At 51.2% G+C, this 19,970-nt stretch overlaps 11 protein-coding genes across 11 annotated transcripts; 5 read left to right on the top strand and 6 right to left on the bottom strand.

Annotated features, from left to right (window-relative positions):
* Positions 1-1,757: 1,757 nt before the first annotated feature.
* AAFC00_001443 (uncharacterized protein) lies at positions 1,758-2,489 on the bottom strand (the record flags this gene model as incomplete). Its single annotated transcript, XM_069340634.1, has 1 exon — positions 1,758-2,489. One exon carries the CDS (start codon positions 2,487-2,489, stop codon positions 1,758-1,760), a length of 732 nt encoding a protein of 243 aa, XP_069204103.1.
* Positions 2,490-2,980: 491 nt separating this feature from the next.
* AAFC00_001442 (uncharacterized protein) lies at positions 2,981-3,675 on the top strand (the record flags this gene model as incomplete). The annotated part of the gene is made up of 3 exons (XM_069340633.1): positions 2,981-3,060; positions 3,130-3,326; positions 3,404-3,675. The coding sequence occupies 3 exons, from the start codon at positions 2,981-2,983 to the stop codon at positions 3,673-3,675; spliced, it is 549 nt and encodes a 182-aa protein (XP_069204102.1).
* A 332-nt stretch (positions 3,676-4,007) lies between these two features.
* Positions 4,008-6,542, bottom strand: AAFC00_001441 (uncharacterized protein; the record flags this gene model as incomplete). Its single annotated transcript, XM_069340632.1, has 7 exons — positions 4,008-4,697; positions 4,748-5,434; positions 5,482-5,974; positions 6,042-6,173; positions 6,224-6,364; positions 6,431-6,467; positions 6,524-6,542. The coding sequence occupies 7 exons, from the start codon at positions 6,540-6,542 to the stop codon at positions 4,008-4,010; spliced, it is 2,199 nt and encodes a 732-aa protein (XP_069204101.1).
* Positions 6,543-7,689: 1,147 nt separating this feature from the next.
* On the bottom strand, positions 7,690-8,044 carry AAFC00_001440 (uncharacterized protein; the record flags this gene model as incomplete). Its single annotated transcript, XM_069340631.1, has 2 exons — positions 7,690-7,839; positions 7,922-8,044. 2 exons carry the CDS (start codon positions 8,042-8,044, stop codon positions 7,690-7,692), a joined length of 273 nt encoding a protein of 90 aa, XP_069204100.1.
* A 408-nt stretch (positions 8,045-8,452) lies between these two features.
* Positions 8,453-8,863, top strand: AAFC00_001439 (uncharacterized protein; the record flags this gene model as incomplete). Its single annotated transcript, XM_069340630.1, has 2 exons — positions 8,453-8,676; positions 8,776-8,863. The coding sequence occupies 2 exons, from the start codon at positions 8,453-8,455 to the stop codon at positions 8,861-8,863; spliced, it is 312 nt and encodes a 103-aa protein (XP_069204099.1).
* A 349-nt stretch (positions 8,864-9,212) lies between these two features.
* On the bottom strand, positions 9,213-11,151 carry AAFC00_001438 (uncharacterized protein; the record flags this gene model as incomplete). Its single annotated transcript, XM_069340627.1, has 3 exons — positions 9,213-9,313; positions 9,370-11,073; positions 11,136-11,151. 3 exons carry the CDS (start codon positions 11,149-11,151, stop codon positions 9,213-9,215), a joined length of 1,821 nt encoding a protein of 606 aa, XP_069204098.1.
* A 388-nt stretch (positions 11,152-11,539) lies between these two features.
* Positions 11,540-11,988, top strand: AAFC00_001437 (uncharacterized protein; the record flags this gene model as incomplete). Its single annotated transcript, XM_069340626.1, has 2 exons — positions 11,540-11,882; positions 11,942-11,988. 2 exons carry the CDS (start codon positions 11,540-11,542, stop codon positions 11,986-11,988), a joined length of 390 nt encoding a protein of 129 aa, XP_069204097.1.
* Positions 11,989-12,182: 194 nt separating this feature from the next.
* On the bottom strand, positions 12,183-12,688 carry AAFC00_001436 (uncharacterized protein; the record flags this gene model as incomplete). The annotated part of the gene is made up of 2 exons (XM_069340625.1): positions 12,183-12,561; positions 12,615-12,688. 2 exons carry the CDS (start codon positions 12,686-12,688, stop codon positions 12,183-12,185), a joined length of 453 nt encoding a protein of 150 aa, XP_069204096.1.
* Positions 12,689-13,684: 996 nt separating this feature from the next.
* On the top strand, positions 13,685-14,524 carry AAFC00_001435 (uncharacterized protein; the record flags this gene model as incomplete). The annotated part of the gene is made up of 6 exons (XM_069340624.1): positions 13,685-13,734; positions 13,835-13,941; positions 14,006-14,131; positions 14,185-14,225; positions 14,280-14,429; positions 14,489-14,524. 6 exons carry the CDS (start codon positions 13,685-13,687, stop codon positions 14,522-14,524), a joined length of 510 nt encoding a protein of 169 aa, XP_069204095.1.
* A 581-nt stretch (positions 14,525-15,105) lies between these two features.
* Positions 15,106-17,247, top strand: AAFC00_001434 (uncharacterized protein; the record flags this gene model as incomplete). Its single annotated transcript, XM_069340623.1, has 4 exons — positions 15,106-15,179; positions 15,252-15,370; positions 15,427-16,698; positions 16,907-17,247. 4 exons carry the CDS (start codon positions 15,106-15,108, stop codon positions 17,245-17,247), a joined length of 1,806 nt encoding a protein of 601 aa, XP_069204094.1.
* A 993-nt stretch (positions 17,248-18,240) lies between these two features.
* Positions 18,241-19,942, bottom strand: AAFC00_001433 (uncharacterized protein; the record flags this gene model as incomplete). Its single annotated transcript, XM_069340622.1, has 3 exons — positions 18,241-19,210; positions 19,271-19,387; positions 19,437-19,942. 3 exons carry the CDS (start codon positions 19,940-19,942, stop codon positions 18,241-18,243), a joined length of 1,593 nt encoding a protein of 530 aa, XP_069204093.1.
* Positions 19,943-19,970: the final 28 nt, after the last annotated feature.

The following is a 19,970-nucleotide window of genomic DNA, read 5'->3' as shown; positions in this document are numbered from 1 at the left end:
CGAACATTCCTAGTTCGGGGATGCGAAGGAAGACATGCTGACCGGGTAGCCAGCTCATTGTCACATGCATTTTCACTCTGCACATATCACCTTCCAGCACCTCGAGAGATACTTCTCCTGCCCTCTTCCATCCACCGACGTCTCCACTCATTTCGAAGAAGGTTGTGTTGGAGAAAGCCCGGATCGTCCATTGCAGCAGCATAACTGCTAGAGTTGCCCAGAGATAGTACCAGCTGTCTATGAGGTTTTCGCAGTGCCAGAACATGGTGCCGAGAAATGCGAGGGAGCCAAGAATGTGGCTTTTCGCAAACAGAGAGTAGAAGTAGCGGCGTAAAGGATAGGCGGAGGCGACGCAGAGGAAGACTAGAACCGCGAAGGGTGCTATGCCGGTGTATTCCATCGATCCTAGGCGGAGGGAGTAATGGTCAGACACCACGGGAGAAATCGTCAGATCATGTAACACTTTACATACCATCATAAGTGAATTGATAATGCAGTCTCTCACTTCCACCATCCTTTAGTGCGGCGACTATGAATGGTATAGTATGTACAACGCCGAAGAAAAGATAGATGTAGGACACCCATCTATGAAATACATTGAGTTTCTCGTGGCTGATACCTATAAGCAACGTGATAAGGTTGTTTTTCCCTGCCAGCGCGAAGACCAGAGGAGTAAGTGCTGTTGCTGCCATTCCAGCGCGGATTCCCAGAGGAGGTGAACCATAGTCTCGGCGTTCGCGGTAATACGGTCGCTGCACGAATGCCAGTAGCAGAGCATACAGCATGCTCAGGACGATCAAGGCACCGACACCAAGAGATGGCAAAGCTAGAGTATTGCCCATGTGCCCTCTTAGACGTCGATAACTTAGATACCTGCCCACCGCAAGCAACTTGTCGCCTAGAGTGGGTGCCTTTGTCCTAGTGTTTCTGTCATGCTTATAGACGAAGCGATCCGAGACGGCATGCCGGGTATAGACCAATGCGAAGACGCCAATGATCCCGCAGTAGTAGTATGTCACCCATCGTCCATACGCAAATTGCGACAGCCATGATATTTGCGCCTGAGATGCGTCCGCAGCAGCGGCAAATGCCAAACAAGTTTCATTGGCACACAAGGGGTCACTCAGAGGGAGGAAGGTTGTGTTGACTGACTCCATGTTGCATAAAGGGAAAGTAAGGATTGGATGAGATTGGAAGGGACCCAAGAAAAGACGGAACTTATCACTTACATATATCAATTCGTACTTACTGGAGCTATCTGTGCTGTGTTGCTGCGCGTATTGGAGCAAGTAAGGCAAGTGCACAGGCGGCTTGTGAGTTCTGTGGCGCATCGAAAGTGCTCAACTACACCGACTAAAGAGGCAAAACACATATTCATCTTGAACATGTACTGCGAAAGATAACAGGCTGGACCTAATTAGTGTGTCGGCATTGAAAACGTTCATTGGCAAGGCTGTGTTCAGTAGTAAGGTCAGATCAACTTCCCCATGCTTGAACAACGGAGGCATGGGAAACGTGCTCAAACAGACGCAGAGCATGCGGAGCGGCACCTTGGCAACACGTGCTGTTTAACATGTGCGGTCCTAGAAAATCGCTAGAGTTGATAGGAGCAATAGGAGTGGATAGTCTCTGATTCTTTTTTCTTGCAGCATATCGAACATGCTTCGTGTATCGGATTGTACGTCGTCTATCGTCTATAAGGTAAACAAAATTCATGATCATATATGTTCATGCAAAGCCGCCAAGCAAGCATCTTTCTAACGCACAACGCACATGAGGAAGCCGTCGTAGCCTTTATCACCGACGGTCTGGATGACCGTAGAATCCAAGTTCTGATCTTCTCCGGCAGCGATGATGGCCTTTCTCGAGCCCATTACTCGAGAGTCCTTCTCGGCGTCATCCAAGAAGGCGACACTGCCTTTCCTGACCACATTATCGACGATGATACAAGCGCCCTGTCTCGACATTGCTGTGCTTTGTTTGAGATATGCAGGACTGCCTTCCTTGTCGGCATCGATGAATGAGAAGTCAAACTTGGGTCGAGCTCCAGAAGCGACTTCTTGCTCGAGCTTCTTGAGGACTTCTTGACCAGGTCCGAGCAGGATCTCGATTCTGTCCGCAACACCGGCGTTCTCGAAGGCCTTCTTTGCAACGGAGGCATGCTTCTCGCTCAACTCAACAGTGACAACTCTTGCGTCAGGATTCGAAGAAGCCAGACAGATTGTGCTGTAGCCGCCCAAGGTGCCTACCTCGAGGATATTCTTGGCCCCCAACAGGCGGCATTGCATCTGTAGAAAGTGACCCTGCATGGGGGATACTGCAATGTCTGGAAGACCGTTCTCTTGGCTATTCTTGGCAGCAAATGCAAGAGCTGCATTGAGAGGTTTCGTTGCCTTCTGCAGTTCTGCGACAGCGAAATGGTCTACCGCAGCCCAACGAGGGTTCTCCTGCTGTGCCGCTAGAGCCGTGCTGTCCTTTGAGTCCGTCATCTTCCGATATATGTGAGTAGTCTACTAGGGTTCTGATCTGGCTGTTGAACACGGAAGAAGATACAGGAACGAGAAAGTGAGTTCAAACTTGTGTTAGGACACAACGTGCTGGTGAACGTGGTGATGAACCGGATCTGCACTCCATTTATCCCGAGGGTTGTCACCGAGCCACAGCAAGTACCGAGGGTCTCTCCACTTCCGCTGAATTGTGGGGATAGCTCTCAGCTGCATGCACCCGCGTATGCCCGCCCGTGACATCAGACGCCGGGCTAAAACAACCACCATATCCGAGGTGATGCGTATCTGACCTATGCATAGTAGAATGCTGGTAATATTGTGGTAATTTTAGTACCTTTGATTCGTACATCGTGTTGTGATCTTCCCATTGATCGCAAACACTGTTCCTTCTTCTCCAACAACCGCGCACGCCAAAATCCATACCATCAGTAGTACTGCTTTCCTAGAAACATCAATAACCATCAACCGAAATCATGTCTTCTGATTCACTTGCGCTCTTCCGAAAGTCCATGGGTGACGACCTAGGGAAGCTAGCCGACCACCATTTCAGAGAGTGAGTGTGCATCTCTCCCACCATTCACTCGTACCAATGTCCTCATCGCAACCAACTGACCCCATGCAGTCTTAAGCCAGAGGACCGCGACACCCTCCGTTCAGCCGCGAAGAAGGTCTCCACGTACACCACCGTGGGTTCGATGATCGGCGTGGGCCTGGGACTATTCCTTGCCTACCGAGTACGTGCGAACAGAAACGCTGTGTTCCAGGCCTTCCGCGCCGCAGAGAAACCCACGCATGTTCAGTTCGCAGGTGGAAGAACGGGTAAGCTCTCACTGCACGAGCCGAGAACGGCCGTCTAGAAATGTCAGAATCATACTGATGGCATACGCGCAAAACAGAACCTCTGCCAGATCTGACGCCTATGCTGAAGCCCACGACAATCGGCGACTTCGCAGCCTATACTCTGTTCGCTACTGGCGGTCTCTTCTTCGGTGGTGAATTGGGCCTCTTGACTGGCAGCGCTGCGGCAGGCAGGACCATCACACGTGACCCCGAGGCCAGACAAAGGATTGACACGGAGTTCAGGAAATTCAGAGCAGAGGTTTTGAGAGCTGAGGCTGCCTCACTGGAGAGTGGCGATAGCCACTTCGCCTCTCGTAGCGGCTTATAGTGGCCCGTTTGGCGAAATCTTACAGTTTGCATTTCCTTGCGTTTTGAGCTAAAAAGCATTTTGTAGTCATACGAATATAAGGCGAACTACTCTTCTATCATCTGAAAATCAATCACGACATCGTGACGCTGACGCTCGACGCCAGCATACATAGAGCATAATGAAAGAAAAACGCGGGATCAGCATAAAAGACAACAAATGACATAGAAGAGACGAACGAGAAGGAAATGTAAGCAGGGCTAGCCATGAACGGAGAGTACATCCAGAGGCATACCATTGGAAGCATGGTGACAACGGCTGGTGTCTCCTGTATGTACTGGTGCAGTACACATTTAGACACGGCCTAAGAGATGTATGTTGATGGGTCCGAGGTAGGCATCCTGATCCGCGTGGAGCAAGTTCTTGGTAGCGAGAGTCAGGACGTGCAGAAGACCTTGCGCGGCAACGATACGGCTGTTCTGCGTAGGAGGGAGCAGAGTTTCGAAAGGGATGCTGTCATCGGCATCATCGACATCTGTCAGATTCCTGGCATCGCGGCCCTCGTTGGCTGCCACTATAGCGGCTTGTACAAAGGCGAGGAAGTGGACAGATTCTGTGTCCAATGTTTGGCGCAGCCATGTCATCTCGTTCGCCACCTGAGTCGGCACATCGGCGGCTGGACCAAAGATCTCGTACTGTTCGACATTGGCTTCGGTTCCTGCTGTGTGGAGCTCGTCGCCTGGCATGTGCTCATCTAAACCTGGTCCGAAGTCGAGAGGCGGTTCGATACTGGCTCCTCCAACACCATGCTGATACAACGGGCTGGGTGAGACCAAGCGGCTGTTAGCACGACTGCTTGGTGGCCCTAGGCCATAAAATCGGCCTCCGCCAGCCGAGCTAGTGGTAGCGCCTCCAAGGGAAAAAGGAATGCCGCCTACGGCACGAGCAGATGAACCGCGAAGAGAAGCAGAATTGTTCCACGGCATCAAAGAAGATGCATGCTCTGCGAGAGGGGTATGTGCTTCTCGGCCGACTTCAGTTGTCTGTCATTGAGTGAGCAGTGTCCAACAAGGACCACCATTCTCACACTCACCTCCCCTCCGGCTTCATCGACAGCGCCGTTATTTGTATAGTCATAATCACCACCATCATTACCGACGTCTGCCATTATCAGATCGTCATTAGCTCTTGCCATCTCGCCTTCGCTGCTGCGAACACGCACGCGACGACCGTTCACGTCGACCCCAGCTTGATCTTCTTCATCCTCTTGGTTCCTGGGTCGTTTTTCTCCGGTATCTCCCGTATGCATGCCGGTAAAAGCTTCCAGCAGAGCGCGGCCAGTGAACATGCGCAACGGCTGCGGTATTGCTTCTCTGCCGACAACATCACTAAGTCCACCCAGTCCGCTGTCGAAAAGCCAGTACTCGGCGTTCCTTTTCGCTAATGCGGTGGATCGCGCTTGTACCTTGCCACGGGACGCATCACGCATATGAAGGAGATAGTTGTTGGTCCACTCTGTGAGATCACTGTTGTGCAACTCCTGCTGCATGTCAAGGGGAATGGCCTTTTTCCTTCTTACACGTTGTGCAGGAGCATTGGCAATGTCATCCACGGGCTCTGGAGAATCCTCGAGAAATTCATCATCTTGGCTTGATGGCGGCATCGATGGCCCAGCAACACCGATCTGCTGATGTGTACGAGTAGGGAAGGCTTCCGCATCGTCGTATGCCTCGCGGCCATCTTGAGGCAGGAAATTGCTGTCGTCGTCATCGATGCGATACTGCCTTATTCAGCTTTTGTGAATACACTACAGCGCCGCTCACTTACCAAGTCTTTTCGAGGCAGATCCATCTCTACGTCCTCATCGGCGTCGCGATTCAGGGCGTCGGGATCTCTAAGCATGATTGGATTATCTTCAGTGGTAACAACCTCCTGGCTGCCTGCTGGGATATTTTCGATAATGTTACCCATATCGTCGAAAGCAAAGCCAGGATCGAACATCCTTTCGTCCTCCTCGCGTCTATAGATGCTGCTCTCGGAACGGCTACCAGTGGCGCTCCCGATGGCACGAGCACTGAATCCTCCGAGGCCGTGAGTAGACGAGCTAGCAGAGGGTGGAATCTCGATGTCCTTGATCGGTTCGATATCTGCATGCATAGAGCTGGGCGCACTTGAGCCTGTACGGTGAGACGAGTCAAGGCTATTCAGGTCCGATGCGCCTGAACTAGTGAAGCCAATGTCATGAGAGTCATCCAAATCCAAGTCGAAAAGATGGCTCAGGTCGAATAAGGCATCTTCTTTGAGGTTCACCTGATCGGGTCTAGATCATCCTCATCATCAGTGACGATCAAAGACGCAACCGTACCAGACATGGCGAGTGAACGTACCTGGCCTTGTGCTTCCCTTCTAGCTTGCCTGAACTGGCGTTGAATAGAAGCGTTCGCATGTTATATTGAGCATTTTGCACATCGACAAGCACATAGCCACATTGCTCGCTGTAGACGCGAACGACGCCATACCTATGATCGATCAGCACGTGGCCTGGTCCGCGAACATTTCCTAGGCTTACAGAAGATTGCTCTGCAGCCGCAACGCCATAGGTGCAGCTGGCGCGATGATGGTCTCGCAGGCCTTGGGCACATTGACTTCAAGGATCGCCTTGCGGTTAAGCTTCTTGGAAGTGGACTTTGCACCTAGAGTTGCAACGAGCCTGGCATCCGTGATTGTCAGTCACGGGCACGATGATGCGTATGACGGTGTCTGGCGCATATCTTACCATACCGTGGCGACGCCATACTGTCGCGAGGTAAGGACTGTTGAAGACGCGTCAGTTGCTTGCGAGGAGTCAGCAATGGAAGTTTAGACGTACCTTCGTGACTGTAAAACATGATTTCGGAGGACTAAAAAGGCAGGCGAGAACAAAGGAAGGCTACTAAACAGGCGCACGAGACATTTCACAGAAGAAGAATGCACGCTCGAGGAGGGGACAATTGGATTGTGGAAAAAGGGGGTGCTGGAGTGGGAAAGTCTTATATCACGTCCAAGGAAGGAGCGCGCTGCCTTGGACTGGACTCTGACGCGCCATTCTCTAGCTTGGAGTCAGCCCAAACAGCCATCAGGACGGAAGACGGAGCAGCTCTAGAGACCGTAAGACGCCACTTTCCTATGGTTATAAAACTCAAGAGATTGAACATTGCTTTGCCTACGCTACTAGCCTCCATGTCATATGTTTTTGATCTCGGGTATGGGCCTTCGTAGGAGGCTCTACATCGGGGTTTCCTTGATCTTGACATCCGCAACGAAAGCCAGTCGCAGGAGTCGATCGCTACTACAGCGCAGTTTCTAGTGATAGGAATGTAGATGCTCTCAGAGCCCGGGAAGAGAGGTGAACACATGCAAGCTGCCAGGTTCATGTCATCGCAACAGTGATTTGGCTTTTTCCCTTCCGAAGGATTCTTCTGGGGTGGATCCTCCCCCAAATAAATAGATCTTAGAGACAGGATAGCTGTCCAGCAACTTACGGCGGATTGGGCCGAGAAGCTGGTACGATCTCCATGTCGCATAAGCACACTCTGAGGCCAAAGGGTTTTAATGATGCAAAGCTGTAACCGCTTCGCTGGAGTCTGTCCTATGCTCCTGACGACTGTCCGATATGCTTTTGGGAAAGACCGTAGATGGTGCAATAGCCACCTTGTCGACTTTTCGCCACCCTTCAGACAGTGTGGCCATTGGTGACATTTGGACCCCGCCAGGTTTCATAGATCCTGCTTGCATTGCAGGTGGACCCGGGCAGTAGGTCTTTCACAGCGCTTTTCTCATGCTATACATGACACAATCGTAGGGTCCGATCATGCAGCGGACAATGATGGTCTACTCAAGTCTGGCGACAACGGGGTAGACCCTGGTTGTCGTAGATCTATGCCACAGGGGCAGAAACCCTTCCGCCTACTCCGACCTGCAGTCCTTTCCGTGATACCAGCATGTGGTGGACCAACTCATCGTCCTGTTTCATTCAAAATCTGAGCCAGATTATCTTCAGCTCTGATCCTGTGCTTTAGCAGACTTCGTCGCGAGTTCATCGAGTTTCTTCTGGATGGCGATTCTCTTCCTGGCGAGTTCGGTCCTCGAGACTTCCAATTGTGCGATTCTTTCTGCGGCAGAGGCTTCTTTCCGTGCTTGCACTTCCTGTGATCATCAACAGTCAGTCTACTGAATGCAGATTGCGAGCAACGGACTAGAGAGAGGACCAGGGACAGGAAGGATTTACCTGCTTGAATTCGTGCTGAGTCTTCAGTCCTGCTCCATACCATGCCCCGGTCATGGTTATGGCTGCCACGCTGCCGGTCATGACCCAGCGTCTGACCGCTTGAGTAGTGGTTGCTGCTGACATTCTGAGGGAACGCTTGAAGCTACAGTTCAGATGTATATCTTCGATCTGTTGAGTAGCAAATGTCGGTAATCAGAGATCGGGTCCAGAGAGATCTGGTGGACGCAGGGATTAATTTGTGGCAGTCGTTAATCCGGAGCTGTTATCCCCGGCTCGATATATTTCTTGTTAAAGAGGCTACGTGACTCGCTATAATACTAAACACAACGGTCCTTTCTCCGCATTCGCATTGTTGATACTGTGAGGTACTGCACTCTGCTGCACCATTTGTTACCCGCGAACGCATTTATTATCTCGCATCTATCTACCACCCCTACTATCAAAAGCCCTATCTCGCGCGGAAAGAACAACACCCACGCATCCCACCAAACCAAGCAATCTCAATCTCAACCCTGAACCCGAAAAACAATAATGTCCTCACACTCGCGCCCCTCGTCCCAAGCAAACAATGCCCGACTGTCAACCTACTCGTCGTCATCGTCCTCGACATCGGCGTCCAAAGCGCGTCAATTCTCCCACCTGCACTCGCAGCTGGCGCAACTGACGGCGCACATGAGCGATCTGGAGAATCTGTTGCGCATGACTGCCGTGCAGGCCGAGAGTCTGAGGGGGTTGGGCGGGTATGCTGGTGGAATGTGAGTTTTATAATTAAATCTGGAGGGAGGCGAGGATGCGTTGTGCTTCGCGCGATTGATTGGATGCATGCGTGGAAGAACTGCTGACTTTGCTCCTAGGTTCATGGCTGCTAGTAAGATATTGGGCGAGGAAGCCGCCTCGGAAGCCGAGGCGCAATCTGGCAAGGGTGGGAAGACCGATACTTGAACAAGCGAAGGAAATACAATTATGCCTTTGAAAGAAACATCTATCCTGATGATGGACCTACAAGGGAGCAGAGGCAACTATCAGGTCGGATTCGCGAATACGATCCAGTGGCACCCGACACCGACGGCCCTCCTGCCGAGATGAGCCTCGGACGAGGTTCGCGATTGCGATCTAAGAAGACGTAGACAAGCACATGTCGCTTGTCGCACAACTACATGATTCACGCGGAAATGCAGGACAAGCAATGCGAGAATGGCGGACAAAGCCCAGGTTTCATCCTGTGAAGGTGTCATAGCGACTTTGCTCATTCTACATCATCTAGTCATGGGTCGATCACAAATGAGGCGGTCTAAGCAGCGGAAGCGAGCGACTTTTCCTCCTTCTCGATGTCCTCCTTGGAAGGCAGCTCGACTGCGCGGTAAAGGCAGATCAAGGCGGAATGGCTCTCACCTGCAGCATAATTAGCATTTGAAGAGCAGGAGATCAGTCGTAGCACAGAAACTTACCACCCCCAACGAGAGTCTCGATCTTCTCTGCGTCGACTTCGGAGACCTTGTCATCGTTGAACCACCACCATTTGCCATCCTCCTCCTCAATCTTGCCATCAGCGCCTTTCTTGCCACTCTTCTTGACATACGCAGTGTAGTGACCGCTATCAGCACTGGAGCCTTGATGGGTGATGACACCCCTCAATTCGTACAGACCGGTTTGGTTTGCGGTCGAGTCGGCAGCAAGCTTGGGATCGACAGCAGCGAGAAGCTCTTTCTTTGCAGCAAGAATCGAGGAAGCACGCTCATGCTCGATCTGCTCGTCAGTTTTGTAGGACTCGGTGCCGCCCATCTCGACGTCTTGGCCACTCGACTTCTTCTCTTTCGCGAGCTCGCTTGTGGTTGCAGGGCCTGTAGCCTTGGTCGCACGTTCCTTTTCCTTTTCTCGCTCCTCCTCTTTTTCCTTGCGCTTCTTCAAAGGCTCACTGGTGCTCTCGGTTGCTTTCATGTCGTCCTCCTCTTTGCGCATACGCTTTTGTCTCTTCCTGGCACGCTCGACATCTTCCTCTTCTTTCCTCACCTCGCGGACCCGGTCGCGCACAGGAATGAGCTGCGCCTTGAGTTCGTCGGTGCAGAACTCTATCGCGTCGAGCTCTGCAGGGAAAGTGACCTTGCGCATGATTTTGGCCTTCTTCTGGGTGTCCTTTCTCCAGAAAAAGCGAACAAAGTGCACAGGCAGGTACTTGGGCAGACGTGAAATGCGAGATCGCTTGGTGTATGTTGCTTCGCGACCAAGCGATGGCGACGTCTTCTCGATAGTCTCGTTGAGAGCAATGTTGATACCGTCGCGCAAGTGATTGGTGTCTCCCCGGATGTTACAGTCGAGTTTGAAGAAAATGTCGCTACTGTTGACAGGCTCCTCGCTCGCTGCAGGGTCGTCGCAAGTCATGGTCTGATCGAAAGTTCCAGCCATGTAGCTGTCGATCCAGCTATCGCCACGCTGGTTGGCTGGAGTCGAGCCGGAAGATGAAGATGAAGTCGAGCCCTTTAGCTTCTGACGCACAGTCTGCAAGATAGAAGACCATGCTTCTTCGGCGTCTTGCTGGGCGTAGCCATGGCCATCCTTGGACTTTTGAGCGAATTGCGGGTAGTTTTGTCGAAGCGCGTTGAGGAAAACAAGGGGCGGGAAGCCCTCCTCGGTCTCGGACATTTGCTTGTAGAGATCACGGAGCGAACCAACAAGGTCGTTGGAGGCACCGAGCCCGCCAAGGCCGAACTGACTGAGGTTACTGGAGCCAGAGCTTCCGCTCTCGGAGTAGGACTGTAATGCCTGGTTCAACTCAGGAATGCTCCTCATCACTTGGAGAGAGGAGTTGAGATAACAGGTGTTTCCGAGGTTCTGCAGACCAGCCGGAGTGGCCCACGATGCTTGCGCCTTCTCTGCCTCTGTCATGTCTTCCAAGAATTTGATCTGCTCTTTTGGTCGCTCGATGATTCCTGCTGCATCTCCGGACGGCGTGCCCATCATCATGAACTGCTGACCAGGCTTCGCTTTGAGCGAAGAGAGTGGCGTCTCATCCTTCAGTTGGCCACCTTTGACAAGGATCTTCTGTCTTTCCGGCTCGACGTTGGTGAGAGAGTACAGCTGATATTTGAAAGTCTCTCCGGTGGCCTCTGGGTCAAGCTCGACATCGTACTTTTTACCCTGGTGTTTCACCACCACTGTTGCGGGGCAAATCAGTAAGTGGAATCTCACATGTCACGGCCTAGATGAGTCTTCTTACCTTGTATGGGTGCCATGGTGCAAGATTGACGGGATATTAGATGAGATGCGGGAAAGAGGCACAGGACTCTCAAAGTGCTATATGAGATGTAATGTTGATGCTAGGGGAAGGAGGCGAATGGATGTGTGGAATCACAGAGAAAGAGCGTCTTCGAGCCTTCCCAATCGTCGTCAACAAGCGGTTGACCTATGACGGACAACCATCGGCCCTGGTGCTTGGTGCACGGACCCTTGCGCCAAGCTCAATGTTGCTTTATGCAAACAATGACACCTCAATAATAATGCGATACTGATGCGCGATAAGTTGCCTTGCAATTACTGTGCATTTAATTATTTAAGTCACTGAGATAACAGCTCTATCAAAAGTCCCCTTCTGTCCTACTGCACCCTCAAGATAAAAACATGATGGCGACCGAGGACTCATTCTCCCATCTCACCCGTCTTGCTCAGAAACCAGGTGTCCGTGGCACCCTCATCCTGTCTCGCGATACTGGTGCAATAGTCAAAGCCTCAGGTCTCGCCTTTCGTGACGACTCCGTCGATCCAGAGAGTGCCCTGTCAGCCACCACAAATGGTGGTGAAGGCGAAAAGGAAGATGGCACACAGAGTACTGAGGACATTGCCCGCATTGTATGGAACTTCGCCAAGGCAGCAGGCAGCATGTTGCAGGAACTCAACGGACCCGCCGACGATGAGGTGAAGCTGCTCAGAATCAGGTCAAAGAAAATGGAGCTTGTGATTGTGCCAGGTATGTCATGTGGAATGTGCCCTGAAAGACATGCCGTTGCTAATATGATTGTGAATCAGATCCTAAATTCATTGCCGTTGTCATTCACGATACCCCACCCGCGTGAGCTCTGCAGACATGGCTATGTATTGATCTTCCCGTCGATTAAACCTTGTCGTTGTCACGCTACAAGTCTCGAGTCTTGCGCCTGTCAGAGTCATCCTACCTTCCTGCAAACCTGCATGCGAAGACACAGTTGGGAAGCATTCCCGGCCAGACCGCTCATGGGTAGAGTGAAGCTGCCCAGAACCGTCTGCAACGCTACCAATGCTCCTCTGAGATCTCGACGGCATTGACATCGACACCTTCCTTGAACCACCTCTCCTCCTCCGAGATTTCAACCACGTTGCCGCTCATCTGACGTTTGCGCATCCGTCCGTCTGCGGCGAACGTCCAGTCTTCGAGCCCGTAGAGACGCTTCCATTTCATGCCATCGTGTGTATCCTGGAACTCGTACCAGAACTGCACAGCAATCTTATCGCTATCGAACGCAAAGAGCTCCTTCCTCAATATGTAGTTCTTTTCCTTTTCCCATTTCTTGGTCAGGAACTCCTCGATGGCCTGGGTGCCAGAAAAGAACACGTCTCTGTTCCTCCATATGCAGTCTGGTGTGTACGCCTTTGCGACACTTTTGGGATCCCTGGGCGGTGTCAGGCTCACTCCGCAGTGACTTGGTTGCCCAGAAGGACCTACTTGGTGTTCCACAGATCTTGCGCCCTCTTCACCTTCGCGCGGGCCGAATCTTGAGTGAAAGGTGGTGCCGCCATCTTTTTCGTTCCAGAGCGCACTGATTGAGGATACTCTTTGTTTCTCTATAGGTAGAGAATCGAGGGGGTGAATGAGGGCGTTCGAAAAGGATATTTAGATCTGGTTATCTGAATCGAGATGTCCAAATGTAATCCTTGAATGCTTATGACGGCTTGCATGCACTATCTTGTTGCGTAAACTAGGAAGGTAACTTATCCGGTTCTTAAGACAGCTCAAGTCACTGTAAAATCCCGAGAGATCAAATAATCCTTTGCATGTCGTGTCATTGAATGGCCGAGACTTGTCTACTATGTTTGCATTGGAGCTCGTAGAGAGTGCGTGTTCCTACGTGGGTCTGTACCTGTCTGTATCGCGGAGCATCCTAGGAAGTACCTCAAGCTTCTAAAACACCGCGGAGGCAAGGGATACGGGGCTCTCATCCTACCTTAGCTTGAGCTGCTCGTACCTGTCAAAGGTGCCTCGGCATCGATCGTAAGATAAGTCAAGGTACCTTAAGGAGAAGACCTAACTAACCTATCGCGCTGAACACTTGGTCTCCGACTATCGGAGCTTGAATGCAAACCGTCAGATATGATGCAATTGCGGATTGCGAACGCTCCAGAAATTTTGGGAGATTTCTATCCACAATATTCGACAGGACCGAGACCGGAAAAGTGGGTTGGCAACCTTGATGGACGGTCACATAGATGATATTCGGAAGAACGTCGTAATGCGGAAATGAAAACAGATGGAATTAAATGGTGTGGCTAGTCTTTGCTGGCAGCATTATGGTACGATTGCGACCATCATCCATTATGAAGCAACACATTGCGAGTGCCTCAAGGTGGGGCTTGGAGGGGCTCAGAAGGTTAACTCCGTGACAAATACCACCTTCAAGCTCTCCCATAAAGTATTCAACCTCTCTCGTTCTCTTTGAACAAGTCTTTGATACATACACCAATCTCAATACAAGTCGATTCGAATCAACACACTCCATTCAATTTCTCACATTCACAATGGCACCACTCAAGGCTGGCGACAAGTTCCCCGAGGGCGTCAAGTTCGAGTATGTTTTCGATCCTTGTGTTTTCTGATTATCAATCCTACATGACAGCTGTCGGTTTCCTGTCTCTTAGCTGCACAATATGCTGACTTTACTGCCACAGCTGGGCTCCGATCCTTGACGAGGACCCCACCGTTTGCGGTCGTCCCCAGGAGTACGACGCTTCCAAGGAATGGCAGGGCAAGAAGGTCGTCATCGTCTCTCTTCCTGGTAAGTTTGACTGATTTCAAAGTGGTCTACTTGTGCACTCGACTGACACTGCAATTGTACATAGGCGCTTTCACCCCTAGCTGCTCGGCCTACCACCTTCCTCCTTACGTTCACAAGTTCAACGAGCTCAAGTCCAAGGGTGTCGACAAGGTCGCAGTCATTGCCTCCAACGACGCCTTTGTCATGAATGGTACGCTGCGCTGGTCATAGGTCTCGCCTACAGCAGGTAGCTAACTGCAGCAGGATGGGGCAAGGTCAACAAGGCTCCCACTGGAGAGGACTTCGTAAGTGACCCCTCGAGGAGACGAACAGGCGCATCTAGCTAACACATAATGCAGCTCATGCTCAGTGACACCAAAAGCCTTTTCTCGCAGCACTATGGCTGGCCCGCCGGCATGGGCGACCGCAACGGTCGCTGGGCCATGATCGTCGAGAAGGATGGCACTATCAGCTACGCCGAGAACGAGAAGAACCCTGGCGAAGTCGCTGTAAGGCCGAACACTTTGTTCAGAACCTTGAAGGGATCTTGCTAACGTGAATCACTCAGGCTTCCGCCGCCGATACTGTTCTTGCAAAGTTGTAGATGGTATACCTGATGAAATCCTAGAGGATAGACTATAGAAGGGCCAGGTCGAATGGCACAGTCTCTCGTGGAGACCGGCCGTAGCGCTTAGAAACTAGCAGGTCGTTTACCCAAGATAGATATCCTACGAAATGCGAAATGACTTCTTTCATGATATTTCTACGCAAGGTCTGACGCGATCAGGATGCCTTTATATAAAGACACTCGCACTTGGGGCTCTCTGTCCATTGTTGTGGCCAAATTTCATTCGTAGAATTATAGGACAAAAATGTAATTAATGCATGTTGCGACACAAACGACCTCCTCTTTCATGTAATTTCTAGAGGAGGAGATACAGGCCGAGACTTTCCTTCTCACGCGCCCAAAGGTCCAACAATGAAGAGGACCCTGCCGCGCAACTTCTTCACGATGATCAGAAGCTGCTGGCGGACGCGATTGATCAGAAAAAGAAAATCAGCTGCAGCAGCAAGAGAAATGCGGTAGGCCGCTTGGTGGGTCCTCGGCTGGCTGACTAAGGCAAAGCTTGGCTTGACTTCTCTCATTTCTTTGCACCTACAAATTCGCCCAAATCATACGCAGCCATGGACACACTCGAAGGCACAGACTGGGATATTCTCATTTCTGGCACAGGAATCCAGCAGTCTCTGCTTGCACTGTATGTCTCTTGTTAAAGAACCATAACATCCATGTGTGATTGGTTCTGACTGACGCAGCATGTGATTTGAAGTGCTCTGTCCCGTTCTGGGAAGAAAGTCCTCCATATAGACAAGAATGATGTCTACGGCGGCTCCGAGGCCGCACTAAGTCTCGATGAAGCCGAGCAATTTGCAGAGATTGTCAACTCAGGTAAGAAGAGGAGCTTCGTTCATCGCGGCCTAGACCTGTTGCTGACCAAGCGATAGCAAACTCCCGTTCACCTTTCAGCAATGCCTCATACCATCGTCCAGATGTTGTAGGCAAGGCCTCGGTGGGATCATCCCGCTCGTACAACCTCTCCCTAGCTCCAACTCTGCTCTACACCCGGTCAGCTCTGCTACCCGTCTTGGTGTCGTCCAGAGCTCATCAGCAGCTTGAGTTTCAAGCTGTTGGTAGCTGGTTCGTCTATGACCGTGGTGGGTCAAGAGAGCGTGGTGCAGATGCAGCGGTAGATGAAGAGCAGCAAAGACTTCTCAGAGTGCCTAACGGTCGGGAAGATATATTCGCCGATGAATCACTGTCATTGAAGTCGAAAGGCTCCTTGATGAAATTCATTCGCTTCGTTGCTGCATATGAAGAGAGACCCGAGATCTGGGAGACGAACCAAGACACCCCGTTCCCCGACTTCTTGGTTCAGCAGTTCAATCTCCCAGTCGCGTCACATGGTCCCTTGCTGGCATTGACTTTGAGCCCCAACATGCCCCAGAACACCACTACTGGCTTTGCTGTGCCTAAGATCGCGAGACATTTACGGTCCATCGGAATGTTCGGTCCAGGGTTTGGCGCTGTCATCCCTAAGTGGGGCGGGTTGTCCGAGCTCGCTCAAGTCGCATGTCGAGCTTGCGCTGTCGGGGGTGCTGTCTATGTGCTTGGCAAAGGCATTGAATCGATTGAAGACCGCGATGTCGAAGAAGTCCCACGTCCTCAAATGGATCAGGAAGATATCTCTCAAGAAGTCTCTGATGCTATTGGCGCCAATGAGTTCGTCCCCACCAACGAGGAAAGCCTCGAGACTCTTGAGACAGAGATCAAAGAGCAATCCCTGGAGCAGCTCTTGGCTGAAGCTGGATACAGCATCGACTCCGAAGATGCAGGCCAGCCCACTGAGACTGCAGCGGCACCTCAAGAGACATCAAAACCTGCTGAGCCGCAGAGACAATTTTACATCCGTCTAGATGGCGGAGATACTGTCAAAGCAGACTTCGTTGTTGGGACCGATGATGACTTGCCTATTGCCAGTAGCGAGCATCCTGGCGAAGCCGCTACTTTGACTGAGTCATCTGTCATATCGCGCTGCATTTCGATTGTGTCTGCAGATCTTCCCTCACTTTTCCCGGTCACAGCTGAGGGTGGTGTCACTCCAGCTGGCGCAGTTGTTGTCTTTCCATCCAGCTCTTTGGATGCAGATTCAATAACCACTCCGCCTGTGCATGTTGTAGCACACACTAGTGACACTGGCGAGTGTCCAAAGGGTCAATGTAAGTTCAAACGCCGATTCCATATCCTCCAATCTTCCGCAAAGTGGCAATGCAAGGATGAACCAAAGAATACGAATACTTATCTACATTGCCTGAATAACCTTGATTATCAAACATCTCTGACAACCTGATCTGCAACCACTTTGCACACTTCAACTCGACTACTACTCAGTCTTCTCAAAGCTAGAAGCTAACGTCGATGTCACAGGTATTCTTTACGCTAGTATAGCTCTTACTGGCGACAAAGCCTTCGAGTTACTCCAAAAGGCCATCAAGAAATTGATCGCTACACAAGGATCAGATGTCAAAGTGCTCTGGACGTTGCAATACCAACAGAGCTCGAACTTCCATTCACCAAATGTCGCTGACGAAGCTAATGGCAACATTCTTCGTTTCCCGAACGCTCCCTTGGATCTGGCTTTTAACGACAGTGTCCTCGACAATGTCAAACAGACATGGCTGCGTATCGTTGGCGGCAATGGCGACGAGTTTATGAAGTTCGAAGACCGCGAAGCTGCTGCCGAGGATGATGCGGAAGACGACATGTAGTAAACTTATCCCTAGTATAATACAATACCGGTACACGACATGCATCCTTTCGACTTTTACTGACCCCCAGTCCTCTTGCCATTCCTTCGTCTCGCCTTACATACCCTAGCACGGATGTCAAATTGCAGTCCAAGCTCATACCCATAGCTGAGACTGCGCCGAGAAGTGCTGATATTGATATCTTTCGCATCGGCTTTGGCGAGCTTTCGGGCCCAAAGACTGCTCATATCGTCTTGCCGACCCGTCGTCAAGATTGGCCTTGAGCAGGGGTGCGGACATCACCACGCTTTTTGTCATGTTTCGTCTGGATCCATCACTGACAGGTACGTTTTAACCAATTTTTTTGTCTTTTTCCCTCGTTTCCTCTCTTTATATGATGATACACCAGCTGGCACCAGGCCGAGAAGACTTGTACTCTTTTGCTGCGGAATAGCTTGCACGGGACTCAGTCCCTATCTCTGAATCACCTCCTTATATATCACCTCTTTCTCTCGCGCTCATGTATTCTTGAGCAACGACTGACGGTTATAACCAGGCTACTATTTTGTGAATAACGGTGAAGTGATGGGTGTAGTTTGATCACTCACGAACCCTCTGATCGTTGGGACAGCTCGTTGCTATATATACTTTATGTAATTGAAAGAAACAATTCAGGTTCGTTCTTATTAATTCAATGGCTACATGCGTTTCGCTCATATAAGCACTCTACATCGGCTTGAACTCATCCTTGTTTTGTCGCGCTGTAGGTGATGGTTGTGTACCGCAATAATCAAGATCAGTCATCAGAACAATGCCACGTCAAAAGTGGTATGTTAGGGTCGTAAGTCATCATTATCAAACTAAGGTATGTTGCGGCATTTGAGCAATCGACTCCACAGAAAGTAATCATCAGAGTGCCGAAGCTACTGAGAAGGGTTTGCCATAGCAATCCTCGAGTAGTCGCGCAGTAGAGTAGACTGGGTAGCAACTGGGGGTCCGTCGGAAGATCATCTCTCAAGCATCTGCAGTGACCGTCTTCATACTCTGCGCCCACCAATCCTTCCAATCAACAACCTTCCTGTCCCTACGAGCTTCCTCGGCAGCAAAGACTAAAGCATGACTCCTAACGACCTCTTCGAGGGAACACCCCAGATGTTCAGCCTGCGCCTCTTCGACGCCGACGCCATGATTCAGCACCGCATCGATAGCTTTCAAAAACTGCGTCGCCAGCCCATCGTCGCCTCCTCCGTGTCCGCCTCCGCGACGAGGCGGGTCGTGGCGCGTGAACCCCTGCGTCGCGAAGTCGTAGACTGTGATTGTGGTTCCGTCGTACGAGATTTCGCCTTCTGAGCCGTAGATCCAGCCGCGGCGCTCGCATTGCTTTTCGGTCTGGGCAATCATGTGGAAGGAGGCGGTTTTGGCAAAGTGTAGTGGTGATGTTTCTTGGCCCGTTGAGGGGCAGGTCGCAGGTTCGTCGTCCCAGGTTATGGTCACGAATTGGTCGTCGCATACGTCGTTATCTGATTCCCATACGCAGCGGCCGTACCATGGTCGCGCTTCGATGTGTCGTCTTGGAGTCTTCTGCGCGTCGTAATCTGCGCCGAGGCTGTTGAATAGCATTTCTTTAGCGGCTTCTGCTCCCTGGGTGATGTAGCAGGACTCGATCTCTGGCTCGACGATGTTGACGGGCCAGTCTGTGTTGCCTTTTGCTAGTTGCTTGTCGTAGTATATACGTGGAGCACTGTAGACGCAGGTGTCTCTGGTGTTGCATTTCAGACAATTTGTTGCGTCGCCGGCTGCGGCGGGCTTCCTGAGTCTTCGGAATTGTTTGAGAGATCCTGTGGAGCTCAGTGATGAAGGTATGTGGGCTGGCGCTGTCGAGTCTTTCGGCGGGGAGCAAAGCATCCATAAGAGAAAGTCGATATCGTGGCAACTTTTACATAGCAAGGAGGGAGCGGTAGTCGATTCTTTTCTCCAGTTGCCTCTGTGCGAGGCATGAGGCTTATACGGGAGACGTGCGATTGTAGTATGGTAAGGTACTTACCTGACGTATGAGTGAGAAAAATGCCAATTGCCTACAGGCTCTGTGTGCTCGATTGACATCACATCCCCAATCACTCTATCTTCAAGGACCAACTTTCGTAACAGCATATTATGTGGACTACGACATCAGCGCTCGGGTTCAGCTCAATGAGTAGAGGCAATCCAACCTGTAACGCAGGACATGTCCGATGCCAAAGACTGCCTTTTGCATGTCTTGGGAGGATGTTGGGAGCATAGATCTATAGATATCCAGGCAGTCACGCAATGTTGTCGCAAGGGGCTTTTCGCAGAGTATGTGCAGCTTGAAAGGTGCAAGACCAGTGACAACCTCGACGTGTTGCTCATCAAGCACGCAGATAAAGACACCATGGATCGCCTCAGGGACTTCGAGGCCGGCGGATGCATGTTCTCTCCGTTGCGTCTCCCACTTCACAAAGTCTCGCCAGTCAGAGAATTCATGTTCTGGCTGGGGTTCGGATCCAGGCCAGATATACTTGGATCCCAATAGCTGTCGCTTGTAGTCGATGGGTTCCGCTACGGCAGCGACAATACCTTGTCCAGACTGGTGCACGGCTCGGGCATAGGCATTGCCACGAGAGCCCGCACCAATAATCAGGATCCTTGGGACAGTGGTAGATGACTGGACAGTCTGTCCAGCATTTCCAGTACCCATTACGTCTAGTCTGATCTCAATATATTAT

The sequence above is a fragment of the Neodothiora populina genome, assembly GCF_041146345.1.
Source record: "Neodothiora populina strain CPC 39397 chromosome Unknown canker_contig_12, whole genome shotgun sequence".
In the NCBI taxonomy this organism is placed as follows: Eukaryota; Fungi; Ascomycota; class Dothideomycetes; order Dothideales; family Dothioraceae; genus Neodothiora; species Neodothiora populina.
The sequence above is the reverse complement of the archived record's forward strand: the minus strand, read 5'-3'. Positions and strand labels throughout refer to the sequence as shown.